A 23,489-nucleotide genomic window follows, 5' to 3' on the forward strand; every position below is an offset into this window, starting at 1 on the left:
GAAGTAGACTGAGCCTGCCAACTCTGATTTCACATGGTGCCTTAAATATCTTAGGTATACCTCAGCACATAGCAAGCTGAAATCTTTTTCAAGAAGTGCCTAAGAAACTTAATTTAATTTTTCCTCAAGTGAAAAACCATCATCCTTTTGTTCAATTATCTGTTCATACCTGCACACTGGTGGCTTTGAAGCTGCTGGGAATTGCAGGGTGAAGTAGTTCGAGGAAACTGTACTTGTTCTGATCCTGGATGTTGTAAGTAACCTACTGATGAGCTAAGGAGGAAAAAAAATAAAACAAACACAGAAGCACAGCATAATGAGACGGAGATGACTGTAAAGGTGCTTGGAACAAACAGTCCTACAAATTTATTAAATGAAATTATTCTTCAAATTGATTAGCAGTAAAAGTCAAATGCAACTCTTTTCTCTGTGAGTTATAATTATCTTTTTTGGGGGGCGTGAGGGCATATGCCAGGGGGTAGGGGAGGCTGGGGGAAGGTCAATGGGGAAAAAAAGGAGACATATGTACTACTATTTGTAATACTTTAAACAATAAAATAATTTATTTTATTGCAATAATACCAATTTTTGAAACTAGGAAAAAAACAACTAATTCCACTACTCTTATTCCTTTACAAATTATTCTAAATACACCTTTTGTATTGTTCTAATAATTACTTAAAAATAACTAACTTCATAAAATAAAAAGGTAATTTATTTGGATTTCAGTAAGCTGTATTTTAGAAAATAGAATATGTAGTTTGACAATGACCAGGCTCAGAAAAAATATTATATTGTTTAAAAATGTACTATCTGAGAATAAAGGAAACAATAGAACATGATTCTGATATACTCTAACCTAAATACTAACAAAAACAAAAAAGGTGGTTAGCATAAAACCATTAAGTTATTGCCATATTTGTCAACAATAAGTCTTTTAGAGTCTAATCTGCAATTTCTCATAGTAAGTCTTCAGTTTTCTTTTTATAGTAAATTCAGAAAGATAGTTTCAAATCAAAGAGAGGTACTATTAATTCTTTCTGAGAATTCTCAAGGAGTCAGAAATCTTAATCCTATCCTTCCTATATAATAAAGAGGTAATATGCAAATTGCCCATCACTCCAACACACAAGATGGCCGCCCCCATATGGACACAAGATGGCCTGCAGGGGAGGGTAGTTGGGAGCGACCAGGCCTGCAGGGGAGGGCATTAGGGGCGACCAGGCCTGCAGGGGAGGGCAGTTAGGGGCGACCAGGCCTGTAGGGGAGGGCAGTTAGGGGCGACCAGGCCAGCAGGGGAGGGCAGTTAGGGGTGACCGGGCCAGCAGGGGAGCAGTTAGGCGTCGACCAGGCTGGCAGGGGAGCGGTTAGGGGCTGATCAGACTGGCAGCCAGAAGTGGTTAGGGGCAATCAGGCAGGCAGGCAGGTGAGTGGTTAGGAGCGAGTGGTCCTGGATTGTGAGAGGGATGTCCCATATTGGAGAGGGTGCAGGTTGGGTTGAGAGACGCCCCCACCCCCCGTGCACGAATTTCATGCACCAGGCCTCTAGTTGTAATATAAACCCTATTATTTACCACTCTTTTTTCATCATTTAAATAAACTTTCTTTACATAGTATTATTTCTGAACCTAGCTTTAACAGCTTTTTAATTTACATTTCATGTAATGCATTAAAATTACTACATTAGATCCAACTACTGAATTATAGGTAATATAGGGAGACATATTAAAAAACAGCATGATGACAAAATTAGGAAAATCCAGACTTTGGGACACTCTACAAATGTGTAAAAACACAAGCACTATGTATGGGGCAGTTGGAAATATCTATTAACTGGGTATTTGATATAATTAAGAAATTGTTAAAATTTTAAAGATGTGAAAAATATTATAATTATGTGGGTTTTAAAAAACCTTCAGTAGCCCAGGCCGGGTGGCTCGGTTGGTTTAGAGCATCATCCCAATACACCAAGGTTGGGGCTTCGATCTGGGTCAGGGTACATACAAGAATCAACCAATGAATGCATGAATAAATGGAAAAACAAAGTGATGCTTCTCTCTCTTTGCTCCCCGTATCTAAAAACAATGAAAAAATATTTTAAAAAACCACACGTTTTAGGGATACTTATACTGAAATACTCACAAATGAAATAATATGAAATCTGGATTTTTTTCAAAAGAATATAGTTGGAAGATGAAATAGAAGTTTATATGAAAAGAGATTAATCATTAGTAAATAACTGTAGAAGCTAAGTGATGAGTACATAGAAGATGAGTACACTCTCATCCTATCTAATAATAGACAAACATGGTAATTAACCATACCTCTGACATGCTTCCCATTGGCTAATCAGGGCGATATGCAAATTAACTGCCAACCAAGATGGCGGCCGGCAGCCAGGCGGCTGAAGCAAACAGGAGGCTTGCTTGCTCCAGTGATGAAGGAAGCCAAGGTTCCCCGCCTGCCGCTGCCGGCTTCTGAGCTGCACTCTAAGAAACAATGTTGCAATTATAGAAGCTAAACAAACCCCAGAAACCTGCTTTCAGCCAGCCGAGCCTCAGAGCTAAAGCCAGCTCTCAGTTCCAGTGACAGCCATAGAAGGTAAATAAATCCCAGAATAAAAAAAAAAAAAAAAGAAAAAAAGGAGAGGTTGGGAGCTTCAGTCACCCACCAGCCTGAAAACAGCCCTCAGCCCCTCACCCAGACTGGCCAGGCAGCCAAGCGGGACCCCACCCTGATCCAGGACACCCTTCAGGGCAAACCAGCCGGCCCCCACCCATGCACCAGGCTTCTATCCTATATAGTAAAAGGGTAATATGCAAACTGACCCTAACAGCAGAAAGGCTGGGAATGACTGGTCACTATGACACACACTGACCACCAGGGGCCAGACGCTCAATGCAGGAGCTGCCCTCTCGTGGTCAGGGCGCTCTCACATGGGAGGAGCTCTGCTCAGCCACAAGCCAGGCTGATGGCTGCCAGTACAGCAGTGGTGGTGGGAGCCTCTCCTGCCTCCTCAGCAGTGCTAAGGATGCCCGACTGCAATTTAGGCCTGCTCCCCGCTGGCAAGTGGACATCCCCCGAGGGCTGCCGGACTGCCAGAAGGATATCTGACTGCCAGCTTAGGCCCAATCCCTCAGGGAGCGGGCCTAAGCCAGCAGGTGGTCATCCCCTGAGGGGTCCTAGATTGCGAGAGGGCACAGGCCGGGTTGAGGGACCCCCCCACGCCTGTGCACAAATTTTTGTGCACCAGGCCTCTAATCCTATATAGTAAGAGAGAAATATGCAAATTAGGCCAGGACATCACAACCAGCTCAGAGCATGCCCTCAGCCCCAGTGGATACACACCAAACACCAGGGCTAGGGGCGGGCTCCAAGTGGCCATGGCACAGCTCGGGGGCCCAGCTCTGAGGCCATTCCTGCTGGGGGTTCACGGGTAGGCATGCTGTGCCGCCTGCCCTGGGAGCAAGGCCCCCAGTGGACCTGCCCAGGGGGGCATGCTCTGAGCCATGCTGCAGCCAGGACCAAGGCCCCCAGCGGACCCGCCAAGGTGGGGTGTGCTCTGAGCCGCCGTGGGCCTAAGCCGTCAGTAGGATATCTCCTGAGGGCTCCCAGACTGTAAGAGGGGGCAGGTTGGGCTGAGGGACACCCACCCAGTGCACGAATTTTGTGCACTGGGCCTCTAGTTATAAATATTTAAAAGTGTCCACAATAAAATGTTATGAAATGATTCGCTGATTCAGGTAACAATTCTTCAATTAATAAGAATTACAGTTCTATTGTTTTTTAGTGGCAGTAACTCAGTGTGGTTCAATAAAAGGTAAAAAGAAAGAAGTGTAAAGGGAAGATTTCATAAAACGTAAGTTTGGACCATATGACAAAATATAAAAATAGTACTTTCTGAAATTAATGTTAATTATGATTGGACTGTGTTTATGTGAGAATTAGCTACCTGTGGAAATAATACAGCAGTTTGACAATTTGTAAATGTGGCATTACTGGAGAGAATAGAAAATTTCGCCAAAAGCTGAAAGGATTTTTTGGTTCTGTTCTAACTGGGGTAAATGTACCCTTGAGCCATACAGTGCTTCCCATCCTGATCTTTTTCACTAAACACATTCTAATGGCCTAATCAAGTTATGAGACACATGGGTGATAGGAGGCCACCAAGAATAGGACTGAAGGGTTCTGGGTTCAATTCCGGTCAAGGGCACATGCCCGGGTTGTGGGCTCAACTCCCCAGTGGGGGGCGTGCAGGAGGCAGCTGATCAATGATTCTCTCTCATCATTGATGTTTCTGTCTCTCTCTCCCTTCCTCTCTCTAAAATCAATTAAAAAAATAAAAAGCCATGAAAAAAAAAAAAAAAAGGAAAAAGAGTCAGTAGCCACTGGGATTGTAAATCAAAGGAAGATTTTATCAAAAGGTACCAAGGACCTTAAAAAGCAGTTATATCTTGGAAGCAACACAAGTGCCCATCAATAGACGAGTGAATAAAAAAGCTGTGGTACATATATACAATGGAATATTACTTACTCATAAAATAGAATGAAATCTTACTATTTACAATAGCATGGATGCACACAGAGGATAGTACTATGCTCAGTGAATATGTCACCCAACTCAGAGAAAGACAAATACCATATTTCACTTATATGTGAAATCTAAAGAACAAAATAAATGAATAAGACGGAAACAGACTCAGACACACAGAGAGAACTGCTGGTTGTCAGAGGGGAGGGGCGTTTAGGATGGGTGAAAGAGGGAAGGGATTAAGAAGCACAATTGGTAGCTACAAAATAGTCAAGGAGATGTAAGTAAAGCATAAGGAATATAGTCAATAATATTGTGATGACTATGTATGTTATCAGCTGGGGTACTGGAAATATCAAGAGGAACACTATGTAAATTATATGACTGTTTAACCACTAAGCTGTACACCTGAAACCAATACAAAATAACATTGAGCCCTAGCTGGTTTGGCTCAGTGTTTAGAGCAGGGGTCCTCAAACTTTTTAAACAGGGGTTTAAAAAGTTCACTGTCCCTCAGACCGTTGGAGGGCCGGACTATAGTTTAAAAAAAAAACTATGAACAAATTCCTATGCACATTACACATATCTTATTTTGAAGTAAAAAAACGAAACGGGAACAAATACAATATTTGTATTTGCATGTGGCCTGCGGGCCATAGTTTGAGGACCCCTGGCTTAGAGCGCTGGCCTGTGGACTGCAGAGTCCCAGGTTCGATTCTGGTCAAAGGCATATGCCTGGGGCACGCAGGAGGCAGCCAATCATGATTCTCTCTCATCATCGATGTTTTTATCTCCTTCTCTCCCCCTTCCTCTCTGAAATCAATACAAATATATTAAAACAAACAAACAAACAAACAAACAAAAACAACAAAATAACATTGGAAGAAAAAAATTAGAAAAACTGTTTTTATTGACTTCAGAGAGAAGGAAGAGGGAGAATGAGACAGAAATATCAATGAGGAGAATCACTGATCAGCTGCCTCCTGCACGCTTCCTATTGGGGATTGAGCCTGCAACCCAGGCATGTGCTGTGAATGGGAACCGAACCGTGATCTCCTGGTTCATGGGTTGGCACTCAACCACTGAACCACACCAGCTGGGCAGAAAAACAAACAAACAAACAAACAAACAAACCCCAACAACACCATATCTTTAACCTGTTAATTACCCTCTAAGGACTCTATGCCATGGAAGAAATTCAAGTTGCACTGAAGATGAATCAATAAAGTGAAAAAAAAGGGGATATGTCATACATGTCTATAACAGGCTAAATAAATTCTTGCATATTCATAAAATTGAGCAGTGTAATAATTAAAAGCTATATTTACAAAGAAAATTTTAATTACATGGGAAAACACTGTATCAAATGAATAAAATACATATATAAAATATATCCAATAGAATCTCAACTATGTTAAAATTATATATGAAAAGAAAAAAAGACTAACAGAAAAATCTGAATATGAAAACAGTAGTCAATTTAGGGTTATGGAACTATGGCTGATTCTTTTTTTTAATTCTTGATAATTTATACTTAAAAAATTTTTTTTTCAAAAAGGCATGCATATATTTTGTAATTATAAAAAAATAAACACTAAAAATATTCTATGACAACTGCCTGAAAAGTTACTTTTAAATGTTGTATCAGTGATTTAATTTTAACTAATAATCTGAATCTCCTTCAGAAATCTTTAACAGATGCCAGGGAGTGTGGTGAGGAGAGCTATACTGATTTTCTGCAATATAAACCTTCATTTAATTTGAGGGTCAGATGCTCAGCCAGGCTTGCTGTCTTGGGAAGAATATACTAGCTTTCTGCCTTATAAGCTTTTTGTAAATCAAGGTGATTTCTACATTGTAAATCTTTGTGGTAAGGGTATCTATTTAGGACAATATAAATAAACTTTCAACTATTCAGAATTTGATCAAACTATATATTCAATTAATGAAATTAATGTCAAATGAAACTTTTATTGGGAAATTTTTGGATTTTTCCCTTAAATGCAAATGGCCCATTTTTCTGGGCTTTCCAGTTAAATGCTCAAATTTATAGAAATATTTACTTATAGTTCACCTATTCCCAAATGTGAAATATTTTAAAAAACTGAATCGACTTAAAACCAGAAAAATACTTAACAAAACAAAAAGGAGTTGGGACATGTGGGACAAGATTGTTGCTTTTACTGAGAACTCCAATCTATCTCTGTGTTTCCTGACAGCCAAGATAAAATGGTGGACCCAGAGGATTCTACAACTCTGCCAGAATGATAAAGGAAGAAAGCATTTAAGCCTTTGGCAGGTGCTAGACTACAGACATATCCTAATTGTATTCTATAATTATGCTGAATTTAAAGCAAATAGTTAATCATAGAGGAATCTAGTCCTTTGAAACAAGATATAAGACACAGTTCATATTTTACTAGGGACCTGAGGGGCTGGGTGGAAATCTTGCTTAAGAGAGGACAATCTCCTATTAAATAATAGGTAGAATGCAGAAGTACCTGCAGTAAGAGTTCACATTTTCCCTAAAAATGAACTTTGCATTTGTTAAGTACTTGTGTGAGACCCAAGGGTCTATACTACACATTTCACATAAAAGATGCCTTTGGCTTGAGAACTGTAAAGGCAGCTATTATTTTTTATTACTTGTTAATCCTTACCTTAGGGTATTTTTTCCATTGATTTTTTTAGAGAATGAAAAGAAGGGAGGGAAAGGAATGAGGGAGAGGGAGAAGGAGAGGGAGAGAGAGAATTTGAGAGACACACATCAACTGGTTGCCTCCCACAGGCACCATGACCAGGGTCAGGGGTCAAACCTGCAACCTAGGTAAATGCCCTTGACCAGGAATAGAACCTGGGACCCTTTGGTGTGAGGGACAATGCCCTAACCACTAACCACACTAGCAAGGGCAGGGCAGCTACTAAACACATTCAACCACAATGTTATCCCTGGTGCTCCTGGGATTTTGAGAGGGGCCATATTCTGACTGACACAGTAGAATGAACCAGTTAACATCAAAAGCAGTTGTCAGTGGGTCTGTTGGATATATAACTTCAGTAGTGCACTGAAGTGGTGGAAAACATCTCTCCAGTATAGCTGATCCTAAGCTGCTCTTTTGGAAATAATTTAGCTACTTATTAAGTCGCTTCCTGAGTGAGGCCATAAAAATGCCTTGGCAATGAGGACACTACTTATACGACTAAGAACAGACATCCAATTCCCCAAACAGCTTCGCCAAATCTTTTGTGCATAATTTCAAAAGACAGGATGCCATAATACTATAATTTCATTTTTCTGAATTAAAATTTCACCTATTACAGAATGACTTCTGGCATAACAGCATGACTTCTGTTAACCTGCATCCCACTGAAACTGGTGAAAACTATAAAAATGCAACTACTTAAAGCCTCTGAAAATGGACCACAGGATGAACACCTTTAAATAAGAACACCTTTAAAAACATGATTAGAAACGTGGGTCTTATATTTGAACCAAGATGCTTCCTCTGGTCCCTGCCCAGCTTCATTAACGTGGAGTCTACTCCAGACAACTTGTAGCCAGGAACACAGAGCTCCCTCTCCCACAGCACACAAAGGGCTTTCTTTCTAGGAGAAGTAATATGTCAGCTTTGTCCTCCTGCCTCCAGGTACCTGTTGTTGAAGTTGATAGATGGGAACTCTTTTTTCCCCAACCCCTATTTAGGAAACAAGAACTATTGACATACTGAGATATGACATACTGGGAATACTGGGGCCCTGAGGGAGGGGGGGGGGGGGGTTAGAGAAAGAAACACATCGATTGGTTGACATATATATATATATATATATATATATATATATATCCTATCTAATAAAAGAGAAAATGGTAATTAGCCATACATCCGCTACCCTTCCCATCGGCTAATCAGGGTGATATGCAAATTAACTGCCAGCCAAGATGGCGGCCGGCAGCCAGACAGCTTGAAGTTAACATGAGGCTTGCTTGCTTCAGTGAGGGAGGGCTCCAACGTTCCCTGCCTGCCACTACCGGCTTCTCAGCTTGCAGTTTGAAACATTGTTACAAATATAGAAGCTAAACAAAACCCCAGAAACCCGCTTTCAGCCAGGCGGGATCTCAGAGCTGGAGTTGATACAGTGTTTCGATTATAGAACCCAAACAAACCAGATACCTGCTTTCAGCAGCAGAGGCCTCAGAGCTAGAGCCAGAACTAAAGCTGGCCCAGAATAAAAAAGAAAAAAGAAAAAAAGGAGCAGTTGAGAGCTTCAGTCACCCACCAGCCTGAAAACAGCCATCAGCCCCTCACCCAGGACTGGCCAGGCACCCCAGTGGGGACCCCCACCCTGATCCAGGACACCCTTCAGGGCAAACCAGCCGGCCCCCACCTGTGCACCAGGCCTCTATCCTATATAGTAAAAGGGTAATATGCCTCCCAGCACCGGGATCAGTGTGACAGGGGGCAGCGCCCAAACCCCGATTGCCCTGTGGCTCTGTGTGTGACAGGGGGCGGGGCCACAACCTCCCTATCTGCCCTGCTCTGTACGGGACAGGGGAAGGCACCCCAAATCCCTGATCAGCCCTGCTCTGTGCCTGATAGGGGGGAGCTCCCCAACCCCCTGATCGCCCTGTGGCTCTGTATGTGACAGGGTGCGGCGCCCCAACCCCCTGATCAGCCCTGCTCTGTGTGTGACAGGGTGTGGCGCCCCAACCCCCCTTCACCCCCCGCCCCCACGGGCCCTGCTCTGTGTGTGACGGGGTAGAGCCATAACCTCCCCATCAGCCCTTCCCTGAGTGTGACAGTGGCGGCGCCCCAACCCCCTGATCGGCCCTGCTCTGTGTATGACGGGGTAGAGCCATAACCTCCCCATCGGCCCTGCCCTGAGTGTGACAGGGTGCGGTGCCCCAACCCCCTGATCGGCCCTCCTCTGTGCGTGACAGGGGGGAGCTCCCCAACCCCCTGATGCGCCCTGCTCTGTGTGTGACAGGGTACGGAGCCCCAACCCCCCTGGGCCCTGCTCTGTGCGTGACAGGGGGGAGCTCCCCAACCCCCTGATTGGCCCTGCTCTGTGTGTGACAGGGTATGAAGCCCCAACCCCCCTGATTGACCCTGCTCTGTGCGTGACAGGGGGCAGCACCCCAATCCCCTGATTGGCCCTGCTCTGTGCGTCACAGGGGGTGGTGCCGCAACCTGCCCATCGACCCTGCCTTGAGTGTGACAGGGGGCGGTGCCCCAACCCCCCAATCGGCCCTACCCTGAGCGTGACTGAGGGTGGCATCACAACCTCCCAATCCGCCCTGCTCTGTGCATGACGGGGCGGCGCCCCAACTCCCCAATTGGCCCTGCTCTGAGCCTGACCAGGGGCTGCACCTAGGGATTGGGCCTGCCCTCTGCCACTAGGGAGCAGGCCTAAGCCAGCAGGTCGTTATCTCCCGAGGGGTCCCAGACTGCAAGAGGGCACAGGCCGGGCTGAGGGACACCCCCTCCTCCCGAGTGCACAAATTTTTGTGCACTGGGCCTCTAGTATATATATATAATATGTCCCAACAGGGGAATGAACCCACAACCCAGGTACGTGCCCTTGACTGGGAATCTAACCCAAGACCCGTCAGTGCGCAGGCTGATGCTTTGCTACTGAGCCACACCAGCCTGGGCAAGGCATGATCACTTTTGCCCCAGCTCTTGAACTGGTGATTCCATGTCAGGAAAGGCAAGCTGAGGATCCTAGGCTGTGGTCCTTCACTCTTCAAGTGCTCAGATCATAAAGGATGTTGCCACTTGGAGAGAAGCTTACCATTGTGCACATCCCCAGCTCCAGATACCGGGCCCAGAAAACAGGTCATAAAACAGATAGCACCTAATGTCTTATCAAAAGAACTGACTTCAACTGCAACAGAGAGGGAAGAATTTGAAGCCTAGGGTAATCTCAAGAACAGCACAGGTTGACCTGGCTGGTGTGGCTCAGTGATTGAGTATTGACACATGAACCAAAAGGTCCCTGGTTCGATTCCTGGTCAGGGCACATGCCTGGGTTTTGGCCTTGATCCCTCATGGGATCAGCCAATAGATGTTTCTCTCTCATTGATGTTCCCATCTCTCCATCTATCTATCCCTCTTCCTTCCTCTCTCTAAAATCAATAAAAAAATTACTAATCTTAAAAAACACACACAAAGAATAGTACAGAACGTAGTAGACAATTGGGAGGTGATTCACGATTCAGGCTAAATTTAGGCCTGCTGGTTTGAAGGAGGAAACCAGGTAAAAAAAGAGCTGGACAGAGCCTTCCTGAGGTCAGAATAAAAATCAAACACTGACCCCAGAAACTTTTCCTTCACAGGAGCCATATTTTTTTTTTTTAATATATTTTATTGATTTTCCACAGAGAGGAAGGGAGAGAGACAGAGAGTCAGAAACATCGATGAGAGAGAAACATCGACCAGCCGCCTCCTGCACATCCCCCACCGGGGATGTGCCCGCAACCCAGGTACATGCCCTTGACCGGAATCGAACCTGGGACCTTTCAGTCCGCAGGCCGACGCTCTATCCACTGAGCCAAACCGGTTTCGGCAACAGGAGCCATATTTTAATTGGAATATATTGTAGAGCAATTTATGAATCAGGCATTGTTGAAAACAACAGAGCAATCAGCTGGCAGTTATGGAGTTTAACAGTTGGGTGTTATCAAGGAAGAAAGGAACAGAGTCCTGCCAAAACCACCGTCACCCCAGGATTACTATGAGAATACCCAAAGCTTTTTTCCCTGCTTGAGAACAGCATCAGAGGCTGAACCCTGGAGGTGGGGGAGTGGGGAGCGAAAGGGGGAATTAAATAGATGTCACTAAAATAACCCAGTCACTCACTATAAATAAATACACAAGCAAACAATAGAAGATACCCAGAGTTACTATAATATATTATTAAAAGAGATGCAAAGAAACAAGAAAGTATGACCAATACCTTAGGAAAGCAGGGAACAGAAACTCCCTATGAGAAAGAACAATTTTTCAGAAAAAGCACAACCCAATCAAAGGAAACCATGATTAAGAAAGTGAAGAAAGAATGGTAACAATGCTGCTTTAACAACTAGAAAATATTAATAAAGACTTAGAAAAGATCTATTTTGAGTTGACAGTAATAATGTAAGCTGAAGAACACTGATGGAAAATAAAAAACCTCAGAGGCCCTGACCGGTGTGGCCAAGCAGTTAGAGCATCGGCCCATGCACCAAAGGGTCATGGGATTGATTCTTGGTCAAGTGCAGTACCTGGGTTGCAGGTTCAATACGCAGCCCTGGTCTGGGCATGGGCCTCCTGCACGTCCCCGACTGAGGGCCAAGCCCACAACTCGGGCCATGTGCCCTGACCAGAATCGGACCAGCAACCTTTCCGCTCATGGGTTGAAGCTCAATCACTGAGCAACACTGGCCGGGCACAATACACTCTTTGATGCTGGGCAGTGGCAGTGGCTGTAGCTTCAGTCAGGCATATGACCACAAGGGTTAATAACTAACACTCTACAGTGTATTCGCTGTTAGATGATTTTGCCCAACTATAGATTAATTTGAGTATTCTGAGTAGTGTAAGGTAGGCTGGCTAAGCTATGATATTTGGTAGTTAGGTGTATTAAAAATATTTTCTACTTATGATATTTTCAACTTAGGATGGGTTTATCAGAACTTAACCCCATCATAAGTCAAAGAGCATCTATAAATGAAAATATTCCTTACATGCTCCAAAATATTTTGGGGACACAATATAATCACTGATGCTCTGTGGCTTTGAATCAGCAACAAATAGTTTAACTATTTTTAGTGTACTCTACTTAAAAATACAGGCAAATATCTATTTTAGAATATGGAATTTCCATACACAAAGTATAGACACATAATCCCTCACACCAATCATGTGAAGTATTATTCCTATTTTATAAATACGACAACCAAAGTGCAAAAAGACTAATTTGCCAAAGCTGCACAGGCTTGAAGTCAGGTTTTGTTTAGATTTCAAAGCTGTGTTCTTAATAACCACATCATGATAACTAATGCCTAATGGCACAATATGCACTGATCCACAAAAAGTAGCTAATTTAGACCATCTCATGCCCTGATATTATCAGATTAGTGAGATTCCATGATAAAGAGCCTCAAGGAATATGTATATCACAGAGTTGGGCTTCTGATAAAATGGCACTACAACCAACCAGGCATGCAGTTCTAAGTACAGTGTGGTAAAATAAACAAACATAAGCTGGCAGAAAAAAAATCTGTACCAGCTGTAATACTAAACTACTAAATACTAATCATAAATGGATTAAACTCTCTCATTACATACAAACTAGTGGCCCGGTGAATGGATTTGTGCACACTGAAAGGAAATTAATTAGAAGGTGGCTGGTGGGGTGGGACTGGGCGAGAAAGGCCTGACACATCTTGGAGCCAACCTCCCGTGGTACCTCCCCAGCTGGCTGCGCTGTGGCTCAAAGGCAATCTGCAGAGTGAGTGAGTGTGTGTGTGTGTGTGTGTGTCCCCAGCAGGTGGTCCCTCGGCCTCACCTGCAGGGATTGGACCTAAACTGGCTCTCCGACATCCCCCGAGGGGTCCTGGAGTGTGAGAGGGCACTCTGCAAAGTTGCTGTTGCTCAGCAGCTCCTGCATTGAACGTTTGCCCCCTGGTGGTCAGTGCGCATTATACCTACTGGCTGGACAGTCGCTTAGCCTTTTATATATGTAGATATAGATACCATACACATAAATACAACCAACCACATTTAAAAAAGTTTTAGCCTGGCTGGTTTGGCTCAGTGGATGGAGCATCAGCCTGTGGACTGAAGGGTCCCAGGTTCGATTCTGGTCAAGGGCACATGCCTGGGTTGTGGGCTCAGTCCAATGTGCAGGAGGCAGCCAATCGATGGCTCCCTCTCATCATGATGTTTCTCTCTCTTTCTTACTCTCCCTTCCTCTCTGAAATCAATAAAAATATATATTTTTTAAAAAGTTTTAGCCCTAGCTGGTTTGGCTCAATGGATAGAGCATTGGCCTGTGGACTGAGGGGGTCCCAGGTTCGATTCCGGTCAAGGGCACATTCCCAGGTTGTGGACTCAATCTTCAGTGGGGGGCGTGCAGGAGGCGGCCGATCAGTGATTCTCATCATTGATATTTCTTTCTCTCCCTCTTCCTTCCTCTCTGAGATCAATTAAAAAAAAAAAGTTTTAGTCTAATTTATATGTAAAATTATAAATTCTATTTCATGTGCCTGTGTTAATTAATTCTGCTCATGTTTTCATACCCACATCTGTTAGTATATAATTGGGTGCAAAGAGAAAAGTGAAAAAGGACACAGACCAGCATAGAAACATGGGTTAGCCAGACTGCGCGTGTGTGGGAAATGATCCACGTGGAAAGTATAGGGGGAAGGAGAGAGTTTGACAACAAAAAACTGCCTGTATGACATGATCTCATTTATGTAAAATTATGTTTGTAAAGAAATCAGGTGGGAAAAAAAGACCACAAAAAAAGCATAATAGAATGTTTTAGACTAATACTTATTCATCTGATATTCATGATATATTAATAAGGGAAAATGCAAGATAATGTCTATTTCATTAGAATCTATCAACCAATTCCAATACATATAAATATATATTTTTATGCACATGTTTGAGCAGGCCAATACAAACAATGCATAATAGCTTGTGAGCACTGGTGACCAGAGTGGGAACATGATAGTTAGCTTTCCTTTTATACATCTTTACACTGACTGCTTCACTTGTGTCAACAAGCATAATTCAGTGATAAAAAATTCTAATAAAAAATTTAAAAAGTATATAGAGTTACAGAAACAAAATAATATTAAGGCCAATAATATGGTACATAACTGAGAACTGATTATGTGCAAGGTTGGCCTTTGTCATTAAAGAAGTGTTTTAATTTAGTATGGATTCACTAAGCTTCTACTATGTGCCAGGCCTCTTTAACCTGTGGCAGCCAGAGCCATGCGAATTCCTCGGGGGATGGGGCGTGTGTGGAGTGTGTGTGTGTGTTTCTGACAACACATCAAATGAGAGCCAAGTCCCATTTCCCAGCAGATTCCCTGAGACAAGTATGTCAATCCCTTCTTTATCCATAAATACCACCTGTAAACATAACTGAGTGGCAACCTCTTGTCAGCAATTTTAACTAAAGACCCCTTCTTATAAGAGCACTGAGGTCCCTCTGACAACCCCATAGGGATGTCTTGAGAATAAATGAAGGACTGTAATACACTCTGAACAAAAACTAAAGGTACCCAATTCAAAGGAAAATTACTATTTTTAACACATTTAAGTTTTTTCAGAGAAGCTTCTGTTCTTCCAAGCTGAAGTAGCTAATGGAATAATTCATGACTTGCTTTAATGCAGAGCTACTATCATTTGCTTTTCTTATATACCCCCTTTCCCCTTACTGATAAAAAATGAGCTTCCCAGAGCCTCAAAAATTTTAGTATGATATTTTGCTACTGATGTTTTATAAAGGAAACCTATTCTCATCAAACTCCTATGAAATCCTTAAATATTGACAAACAAATGCTCTAAAGTCCAAGGTCTATGGCCAACTATTTTATTCCACTTGGGTAAGTAAAAGGAGACTAAAAGAAATATTAGAAAAATAGATTGTATCATAGTTATTCTTTTAAAAAATTTTTAAGTTTATTTATTTATTTGTTATTATTACTTTAAATTCGTTATTGTTTAAAGTATTACATATGTCTCCTTTCCCCCTTATTTTGTATCATAGTTTTTCTATTCTACATTAGAGAATGATCTCAGGTAATGCCCTGAGGCAACTTTAAAATTAGCAACGACCAAAATCATGATAAAAAATGAGAAGCTATAGGATTAGGTTTCTTAGTCATACTCACCTTAAATTATTTTGTTGGCCAGGTGGAATGACACTATAGTAAACTGGAATTCCTGTTGTGGGCATAGATCCTTGATTAGATTGATTAGGGAAAATAACAGGCTGTTGATAAGTCTGATGGGCAATTCCTTGAGAACCTTGAGGCAGTGAAACCTAAAATTTAAAAGACAATTTAAAGGGAAAAGGTTCTTCAAACTCTTGCAAATGTTAATGTCTCTAGCCTTCATAAACTTTTCAAGTACAGTAAACCCGTGATTTTGTGGACCTTGATTTATGGACTTCAATTAAACAAACAAAATTTCGGATCCATATGTTATATGTGGAAATTAATACCCTGTTAATTTAAAAACGGCCTTAACCAAGATTTGCTCATAATTAAATTAACATTTTTTTGTGTGTTATTAATTCAATATTATTTTTAACAAATTTTAGCGAATAGGCCATATGCTGGGAAAAGCGCTGTAGTAATTTTGCCAATATAAACATTACATATCTACAACTATAGTCTACATATTTATATCCAAAAGTAACACTGCTCGTAAACAATGTTCATAAACAATGTTCGGGGAATGATTAACACGTGATCACACCACATCACTCGAGGTAATTGGTTCTGTTGTCGCCTGGCATGACTTTCTGCAGCAGTTTTTTTTTTTTTTTAAATATATATATTTTATTGGTTTTTTACAGAGAGGAAGGGAGAGGAATAGAGAGTTAGAAACATTGATGAGAGAGAAACATCGATCAGCTGCCTCCTGCACACTCTCCACTGGGGATGTGCCCGCAACCAAGGTACATGCCCTTGATCAGAATCGAACCTGGGACCCTTGAGTCCGCAGGCCGACACTTTATCCACTGAGCCAAACCGGTTAGGGCTCTGCAGCAGTTTTAACGCATGCTGGCTGATGTTCCGATGTGCACTTAGCTAAGCCACACCCCCAGCCGTGTGCATTTTTTAATTCAAGATGACTGGTGAATTCATACATTTACTAGACCTATTCAGTAGGAATTTAAAATTACAGTAATACAAATGGAAAACTTCTCTGTGAAATTTTCATACATACTTAATTTTAATTAAACAAATGTGTTTACATAAAACAGGTAAACTTGTCAACCTTTTAACATATACATTTGGAAAACCTACTTTATTACATAATGGACTTTCAGCTTTAACGGATACCCCATTGCCCGAATTAATCCGTTATATTGAGGTTTTACTGTATGACTAGTTAAGGAATAAGCTAAAACTGTTAACAGGCTGTCCTGATAAGTTAGCCATAACACTACCACTTTATTTCTATGTTTTTTTTTTCACCAGCTATTGTTTTTCACTAGCATTTATCAATTGTACAGTAGACTAGATGCATTAGATTTTTAAAAAAAGATAAGATTCATGTCCCTAAGTAAAAGTTATTTTAAAAAATAAGCTGCTTCCAAATAAGATTGACCATTTGAAATAGAAAGAGTAATACAGTTCACTTCAAGTAGAGCTGAGTAAAACTCAGGTAGGGCAACAATGAGATACCCTGTGGATCAGAAGGAGTATGAGCCTTGAAGCTTAACATATCTGGATGTGATACCAGCTTCACCACTTTGCTATCTATGTGACACTGGGCAAGCAGCTTAACTATTCTGAGTTCCCAGTCACTTATCTGGAAAAAAAAAAAAGGATGCCACCTTCATCTCACGGGAGGTATTATCTTTATTACAATATCCAATTACAGGTTCTAGCACAGTAGGCATTTGGTGAACAGTGGATCTTTCTTTTTTCCTTTTTAAAATTTCTACTTATTTTATTTGTTAATTTAAGTTCTTTATTATTGAAAGTATTACTATGTCTCCCCTTCCCCCTTTGGGTTTTTTTTTGATTTTCAGAGAGAGAGGAAGGGAAAGGGATAGAGATGGAAACATTGATAGAGAAACATTGATTGGCTCCCTCCTGCACATCCCCTTCTGGGGATCAAGCCTGCAACCTGGGTATGTGCCCTGACCTAGAATCGAACTGTGATCTCTTGGTTCCTGGGTAGATACTCAACCACTGAGCCACACTGGCTGGGCACATCAAATCTTTCTAACAACCCTAGTAAGATACTTTTATCATCCTTGTTGTATAGATGGGGAAGTAGAGGATAAGTAACTTGTCCAAGTAACTCAGAGCCTCAGTTTGTGCTATTCTCTATACTTGGGCCCTGTGATTTATAAGTTCATGATTAATTTACAAGTCTGGCCTATACAGCATGTTTCTAAATGTAACTGGTCCTCTCAAAATACACCGTAATCTCTTAATTACTTTCATTTTGGCTCAATCATTGTAATGAGAAAGTTACTAGTGTGAATATCCAACTCTGTATAACACAATATTATTTCCGTCTTTTTGTCTACGGAGGCAGTGTGAACATTCTGAGATTACTAGAGGCCTGGTGCATAAAATTTGTACACTGGGCGGGGGTGGGGTGAGGTGGAGGGGTTGGGTTCCCTCAGCCCGGCCTGCGCCCTTCGCAGTCTGGGACCCCTCGCTCCTTACTGCCCGCCTGCTCGCTGCTCCTTACTGCTCAGCTTGCTGCACCTTAGCAGAGGTGGGAGAGGCTCCTCCCGCCACCACAGCTGAGCTTGTCGGACGCCAGCCATGAGCCTGGCTTCTGGCTGAGCGGTGCTCCCACTGTGGGAGCACACTACCATCAGAGGGCAGCTCCTGTGTTGAGTGTCTGGCCCCTGGTGGTCAGTGTGCATCATAGGGACCGGTCGTTCTGGTCATTCTGCTGTAAAGGTCGCTTAGGCTTTTATTATATAGACTATTTCTGGTTGTGTCTAAGTTAATACATATACAGGGTAGACTTAGGAAGAATGATACAGCTCAATCTACATGATTTAAACTATAGAATCTATAGCTCAAGCATGTCAAACTTAAACGAGGCATGCGGCACACTGGCTGTGAGTTTGACATGCTTGCTGTAGCTAGTGGTAAAAAAGAAAAATGAAGTACCAAAAGAGAAAGAGGGAACAGTACTTGAGAATGTACAGCCACAGAATACACTCTACTGAGAACAGAAGACTTTTCTGGCTTATTTTTTAGGCAACAGTTTATTACCATCCAGCTTATCTATCAAATGTAGGAGGAAGTATAAAGAGGCTGTCATTCATTGCTCATCAGAGTAAAATACTTCTCATAATCATTCATTCAATGTAAGGATTACATGAAATACCATGGGAAAATAATTTATACCTTGTAAAAAAGTATGCTATAGAAATAATAACTAAGCTCTGAAGCATTTTTAATATCTAGCTCCATTTTATAAAAGTACACCAACAGGTTATACTTTATTTAAAAATTACATTCCTTGCCCTGGCCAGTTTTGTTCAATTGTCAGAGCATCAGCCCATGGACCAAAGGGTTGCAGGCTCGATCCCCGGCCTAGGTTGGGGTTGTGTGGGAGGTAACCAATCGATGTGTCTCTCTCACATTGGTGTTTCTCTGTCTCTGTCTCTCCCTCTCCTTTCCACTTTCTCTAAATACCAATGGAAAAAAATTTCCTTGGGTGAGGATTAACAAAAAGTAAAAACCAATACAAATTATATATCTTACACTAGACTGTGAGCCACTAAGGCCAAGAGCAAATCTTATCTGATGCCTGGGCATCTTGTCTAATAGATGCTCGAGAAGGGAGAGTTCCTTAGTACTGATCCTATAGACCAGTGATTGCGAACCTTTTGAGCTCGGCGTGTCAGCATTTTGAAAAACCCTAACTTAACTCTGGTGCCGTGTCACATATAGAAATTTTTTTATATTTGCAACCATAGTAAAACAAAGACTTATATTTTTGATATTTATTTTATATATTTAAATGCCATTTAACAAAGAAAAATCAACCAAAAAAAGAGTTCGCGTGTCACCTCTGACATGCGTGTCATAGGTCGCCATCACTGCTATAGACTGTCTAGCTATGAAGAAAGTAGAAGATGGGAAATCTGATGAACCTAGGCTCATGCATGGAGGACACAAAGTAAAAAGCATGCAAAATATGAGAAAAGAAAGATGTAAAATTTACTTTCATGTCCTGGCTGGTGTGGCTCAGTTGGTTGAGTATCATTCTGTGTACCAAAAGGTCGCCTGTTTGTTTCTGGGTCAGGGCACATGCCCAGGTTACGGGTTTGAATTCAGTTGGGGTACGTGCAGGAGGCAACCGATTGATGTTTCTCACAGCAATGTTTCTCTCTCTCTCTAAAACCAATAAAAATATTTTTAAAAACCTAGTTTCATAATGTATTTTTTTTCTTTTTCCTTAATTGCCTTTTATAATTAGGTGGCTTCAAGACTAGACATCCTTGAAAATTCCACATTTTACATTTTATTTTTTTAAATATATTTATTGATTTTTTACAGAGAGGAAGGGAGAGGGAGAGTTAGAAACATCGATGAGAGAGAAACATCGATCAGCTGCCTCCTGCACACCCCCCACTGGGGATGTGCCCGCAACCAAGGTACATGCCCTTGACTGCAATCAAACCTGGGACCTCTGAGTCTGCAGGCCAACGCTTTATCCACTGAGCCAAGCCAGTTAGGCCACATTTTACATTGTAATTTCAATTTTGACTTTCTGGAATTAAATGGAATATGCTAGCACCTTTGCTCATACACTTCCCTATTCCCAGAATGTCTTCCTCACCAATTTATGCCTGTTATTTTAAGAGATAATTTAAGGTTTATATCTTCCCAGAAGACTTCTGTACTAAGTCCCTAATCTGGTTGTACTTCATGATTCATTCAGTTACTAGTCTGAATACTATCAAAAATTTAATTATGTTTAGATAACATACGTGTACATTTATCTTCCCAACTAGATTGGTTTAACCTTGGGGAGATGAATGGAAATGATCTTTGGATTTCTTAACATTAGATTCAGTTACAGAAAACCATCTATATATATAAAAGCCTAAGTGACCAAACGACTGATTGCTATGACATGCTTTGACCACAGGGGGCAGACGCTCAATGCAGGAGCTGCCCCCTGGTGGTCAGTGCGCTCCCACTGCAGGAGTGTCACTCAGCTGACTGATGGGTGCCAGACATTGGGCTCATGGCTGGTGAGCACTGCTGCAGCAGCACAAGCCTCTCCTGCCTCTGTGGCAGCGTGCTACTGAGTGGCAGTGGTGGCAGGTGCAGCGGGGCCGCGATGAGTGGGAGTGGTGCGGCACCTGGCCACCTGCCACTTTGCACACTACTACATGCCTCAGGGGATGTTGGACTGCTGGTTTCGGCCCGATCAGCGGACCGGGCCAAAACCGGCACTCTGACAACCCTCCCAAGGGTCCTGTATTGCAAGAGGGTGCAGGCCAAGCTGAGGGACCCCACCGGTGCACGAATCTGTGCACCAGGCCTCTAGTGAGGTAATAAAACAAACCCACTTGCAAGTCATTCCAGAAAGAAGAAGGGAGGTAAAACACATTTCTGAAAATGTGGCACATTGTATTAAAAAATATGACTTATTCATGAAACAATCGGTATTTCTACTTTAGAACTATAAATTAAAATCCATGTCATTTTTAATACATGTAATTTCTTTTGGGGTTGAGGTGGGGGGAAAAAATCAGTTCCAGCATGGGCAATTGCACAATCTCCTTTATTCTATAAGTACTGATAGCCTGTACTCCATTTCACTGTTTTAAATACCTATTACCATTGCTATTTTCCCTCCCATTCCACTTCCCTCAAGAGGCTGAATTATAGAGTAAGATACTTGCTTATATATTTAAGTAGTCAGAAACATAGTTAATGCCAGGCAAAATTTACTTGTCAATATCAAAGTAGCTCAATATTTTTCCCTAAAAATTAATGAAGCAAATGAATAAAGCAATAAAATGAGGATAAAACAAAACTGCTATGACTAATAAAAGACTATAAAGTTATGTATTATAGAACACTGGATAACCTTTTAATCCCATATTAAAAGAAGAGAGACAATGCATCATAGGTATACATTTTATTTATTCTAAATCACCTCTACCCAAAGGAGGTGAGTGATAACGTACCTGATAAGATGGCACTGAAGGGTAGGGGATGACCACTCCTTGAATCTGATTTCCTATGCTGTTGGGTTGGCCACCAACCAGGCTCTGACTCTGGGGTTGCTGAATTCCAACTATTCCTTGGTAGTTTTGCTGCTGGTTGGGCATAACTTGATAACCTGTAATGACACAATGAGTTAAATCCTGTTTTGAATTTATTTAATCTAGTAGGGTGTTTTTGTACTTTAAGCAAGTAATTTGTGTTCTAAAATGATAGAATTTTGTTCTAAACAACAAATTTCAAACAACCTTCTATTATGAGAGCTAACATTGAAAAGATTTACTATGTAGGTAACCCAAGTCAGCTACATTTTTTTTCTCCCTTAAAATACATTCTAATGAAATTTGTGTACAAAGATTCTCTTTGTAGCTGTAGAAATTTATAGGGATACAGACTTGGATTACACAGACAATTACTATTTAGTATGTATTAAAATATTATCACAACTAGTTTCTGGGGACCAGGAGTAGCTACATAATTTGTGGGGCCAGTGCAAAAAAAAGTAGGGCACCTTGCTAAAAAATTGAGGTTTTTCGTATTGGTAATAGAACATTGCTTTAAGCATGGGGCCCCGTGTAGCTGCATGCCCATGAAGCTGAAATTTCTGGGGGCCAAAAAAAGAAGGAAGGGGGCCACTTTTACAGAATGCTTGTATGTTTTTTTTTAAAAAAATCACGCTAAGATATAAATCCTTATATTAGGAATGTGTCAAGGGCACAAGGAAAATGGAGTCATTTAGCAATTTTTTAAAAAGATTATTTCTTTATTGTATTAAGGTCACTAGAGAGAGAAACAGATGCTTAATGAGATTAATCTACCAGAAGTCACAAATCAAAGAAAAAAGGCCAATACTTCTCTACCCTGTTGGTAACTGAAGTAGTCAATTAAGACTATAAGTTTACTTTTATCGACTGAATTTATCAGTTATTTAAATAAGAATCTGAAATAAGTTTTGAGTAGTGAATATGAATTGTATTTTGTCTCCTGAACCTAAGAAGATTCCTTATGTAAACCAATTAGTTTAAGACTTATACACATTATTAAAAGCTACAGCAAACCCTGGTAAAAAAAAAAAAAAAAAAAAAAAAAAAGGGTCCAGCTGGCATGGCTCAGTGGTTGAATGTTGACCTATGAACCAGGAAGTCACGGTTTGATTCCTGGCCACGGCACATGCCCAGGTTGCGGGCTTCATCCCCAGTGTGGGGCATGCAGGAGGCAGCCAATCAATGATTCTCTCTCATCATTGATATTTCTATCTCTCTCCCCCCCGCCTCTTCCTCTCTGAAATCAATAAAAATATATTTAAAAAAAAAAAAAAGAAAAAAAAGGAAACCAGATAAAAATAAATAACTAACCTTCTAGTTTAAGGGTATTTAAAAATTTCTACAAAGATGAACCAAACTATGACATTGCCTATAAACACTTCCATAACTGAAGGTCAGTGAAATGATTTCTCTGACAACACCACTAATATATTTTGCTATCTTATAAATATCAGTTTACATTTTCATCCTTGTTAATCCCTACAGCAACAGGAATGGCAAAGACCCCACCTTAAGTAGTAGACAACAGTATGACTATAGTTCCCCAGAAGCCTTGATGATTCTGCTCAAAGATTAAATAACTAAATAAAATCTAGCAGTAACCTTCCCTAAAAATATAACTATAAAGTATATCTGGTAACTAAGCAAAATATTAACAACAACAAAGTAAAAATGAAGTTATAGTGAATCCTTTCATATTTCTATGGCAACAGTGCTTTATGACCACAAGTCAAATGACTTTTCACCAATCTAACTTTGTACAAGAAATGTGTATTCTAATCCTTATCTGTAATAAGTGATTGACAATATACTGTTTCTTAAACCTTACCCCCTGTGAATTTCGTATAATACTTAAACTTGTAGGCAGATAAAGGACAAGCAGAAGAAACTTCTTTCTGTTCTTTAGTATAGTTATTATTCAACCCTATTTTCAGTTTATCAAATGACAAGTATTTTAAAT

At 41.2% G+C, this 23,489-nt stretch overlaps 1 protein-coding gene across 1 annotated transcript in view; it reads right to left on the reverse strand.

Annotated features, from left to right (window-relative positions):
• R3HDM1 (R3H domain containing 1) overlaps positions 1 to 23,489 on the reverse strand; it is a 112,248-nt gene that overhangs the window by 18,966 nt on the left and 69,793 nt on the right. The window contains exons 19-21 of the mRNA XM_081095379.1: positions 21,449 to 21,603; positions 15,423 to 15,574; positions 170 to 273 (exon numbers count right to left, since the gene is read on the reverse strand). Coding sequence (XP_080951505.1) covers positions 170 to 273; positions 15,423 to 15,574; positions 21,449 to 21,603 — 411 coding nt within the window. The remainder of the gene's footprint in view (positions 1 to 169; positions 274 to 15,422; positions 15,575 to 21,448; positions 21,604 to 23,489) is intronic.

This window comes from Myotis nattereri (genome assembly GCF_964212035.1).
Source record: "Myotis nattereri genome assembly, chromosome: 7".
Taxonomy (NCBI): Eukaryota; Metazoa; Chordata; class Mammalia; order Chiroptera; family Vespertilionidae; genus Myotis; species Myotis nattereri.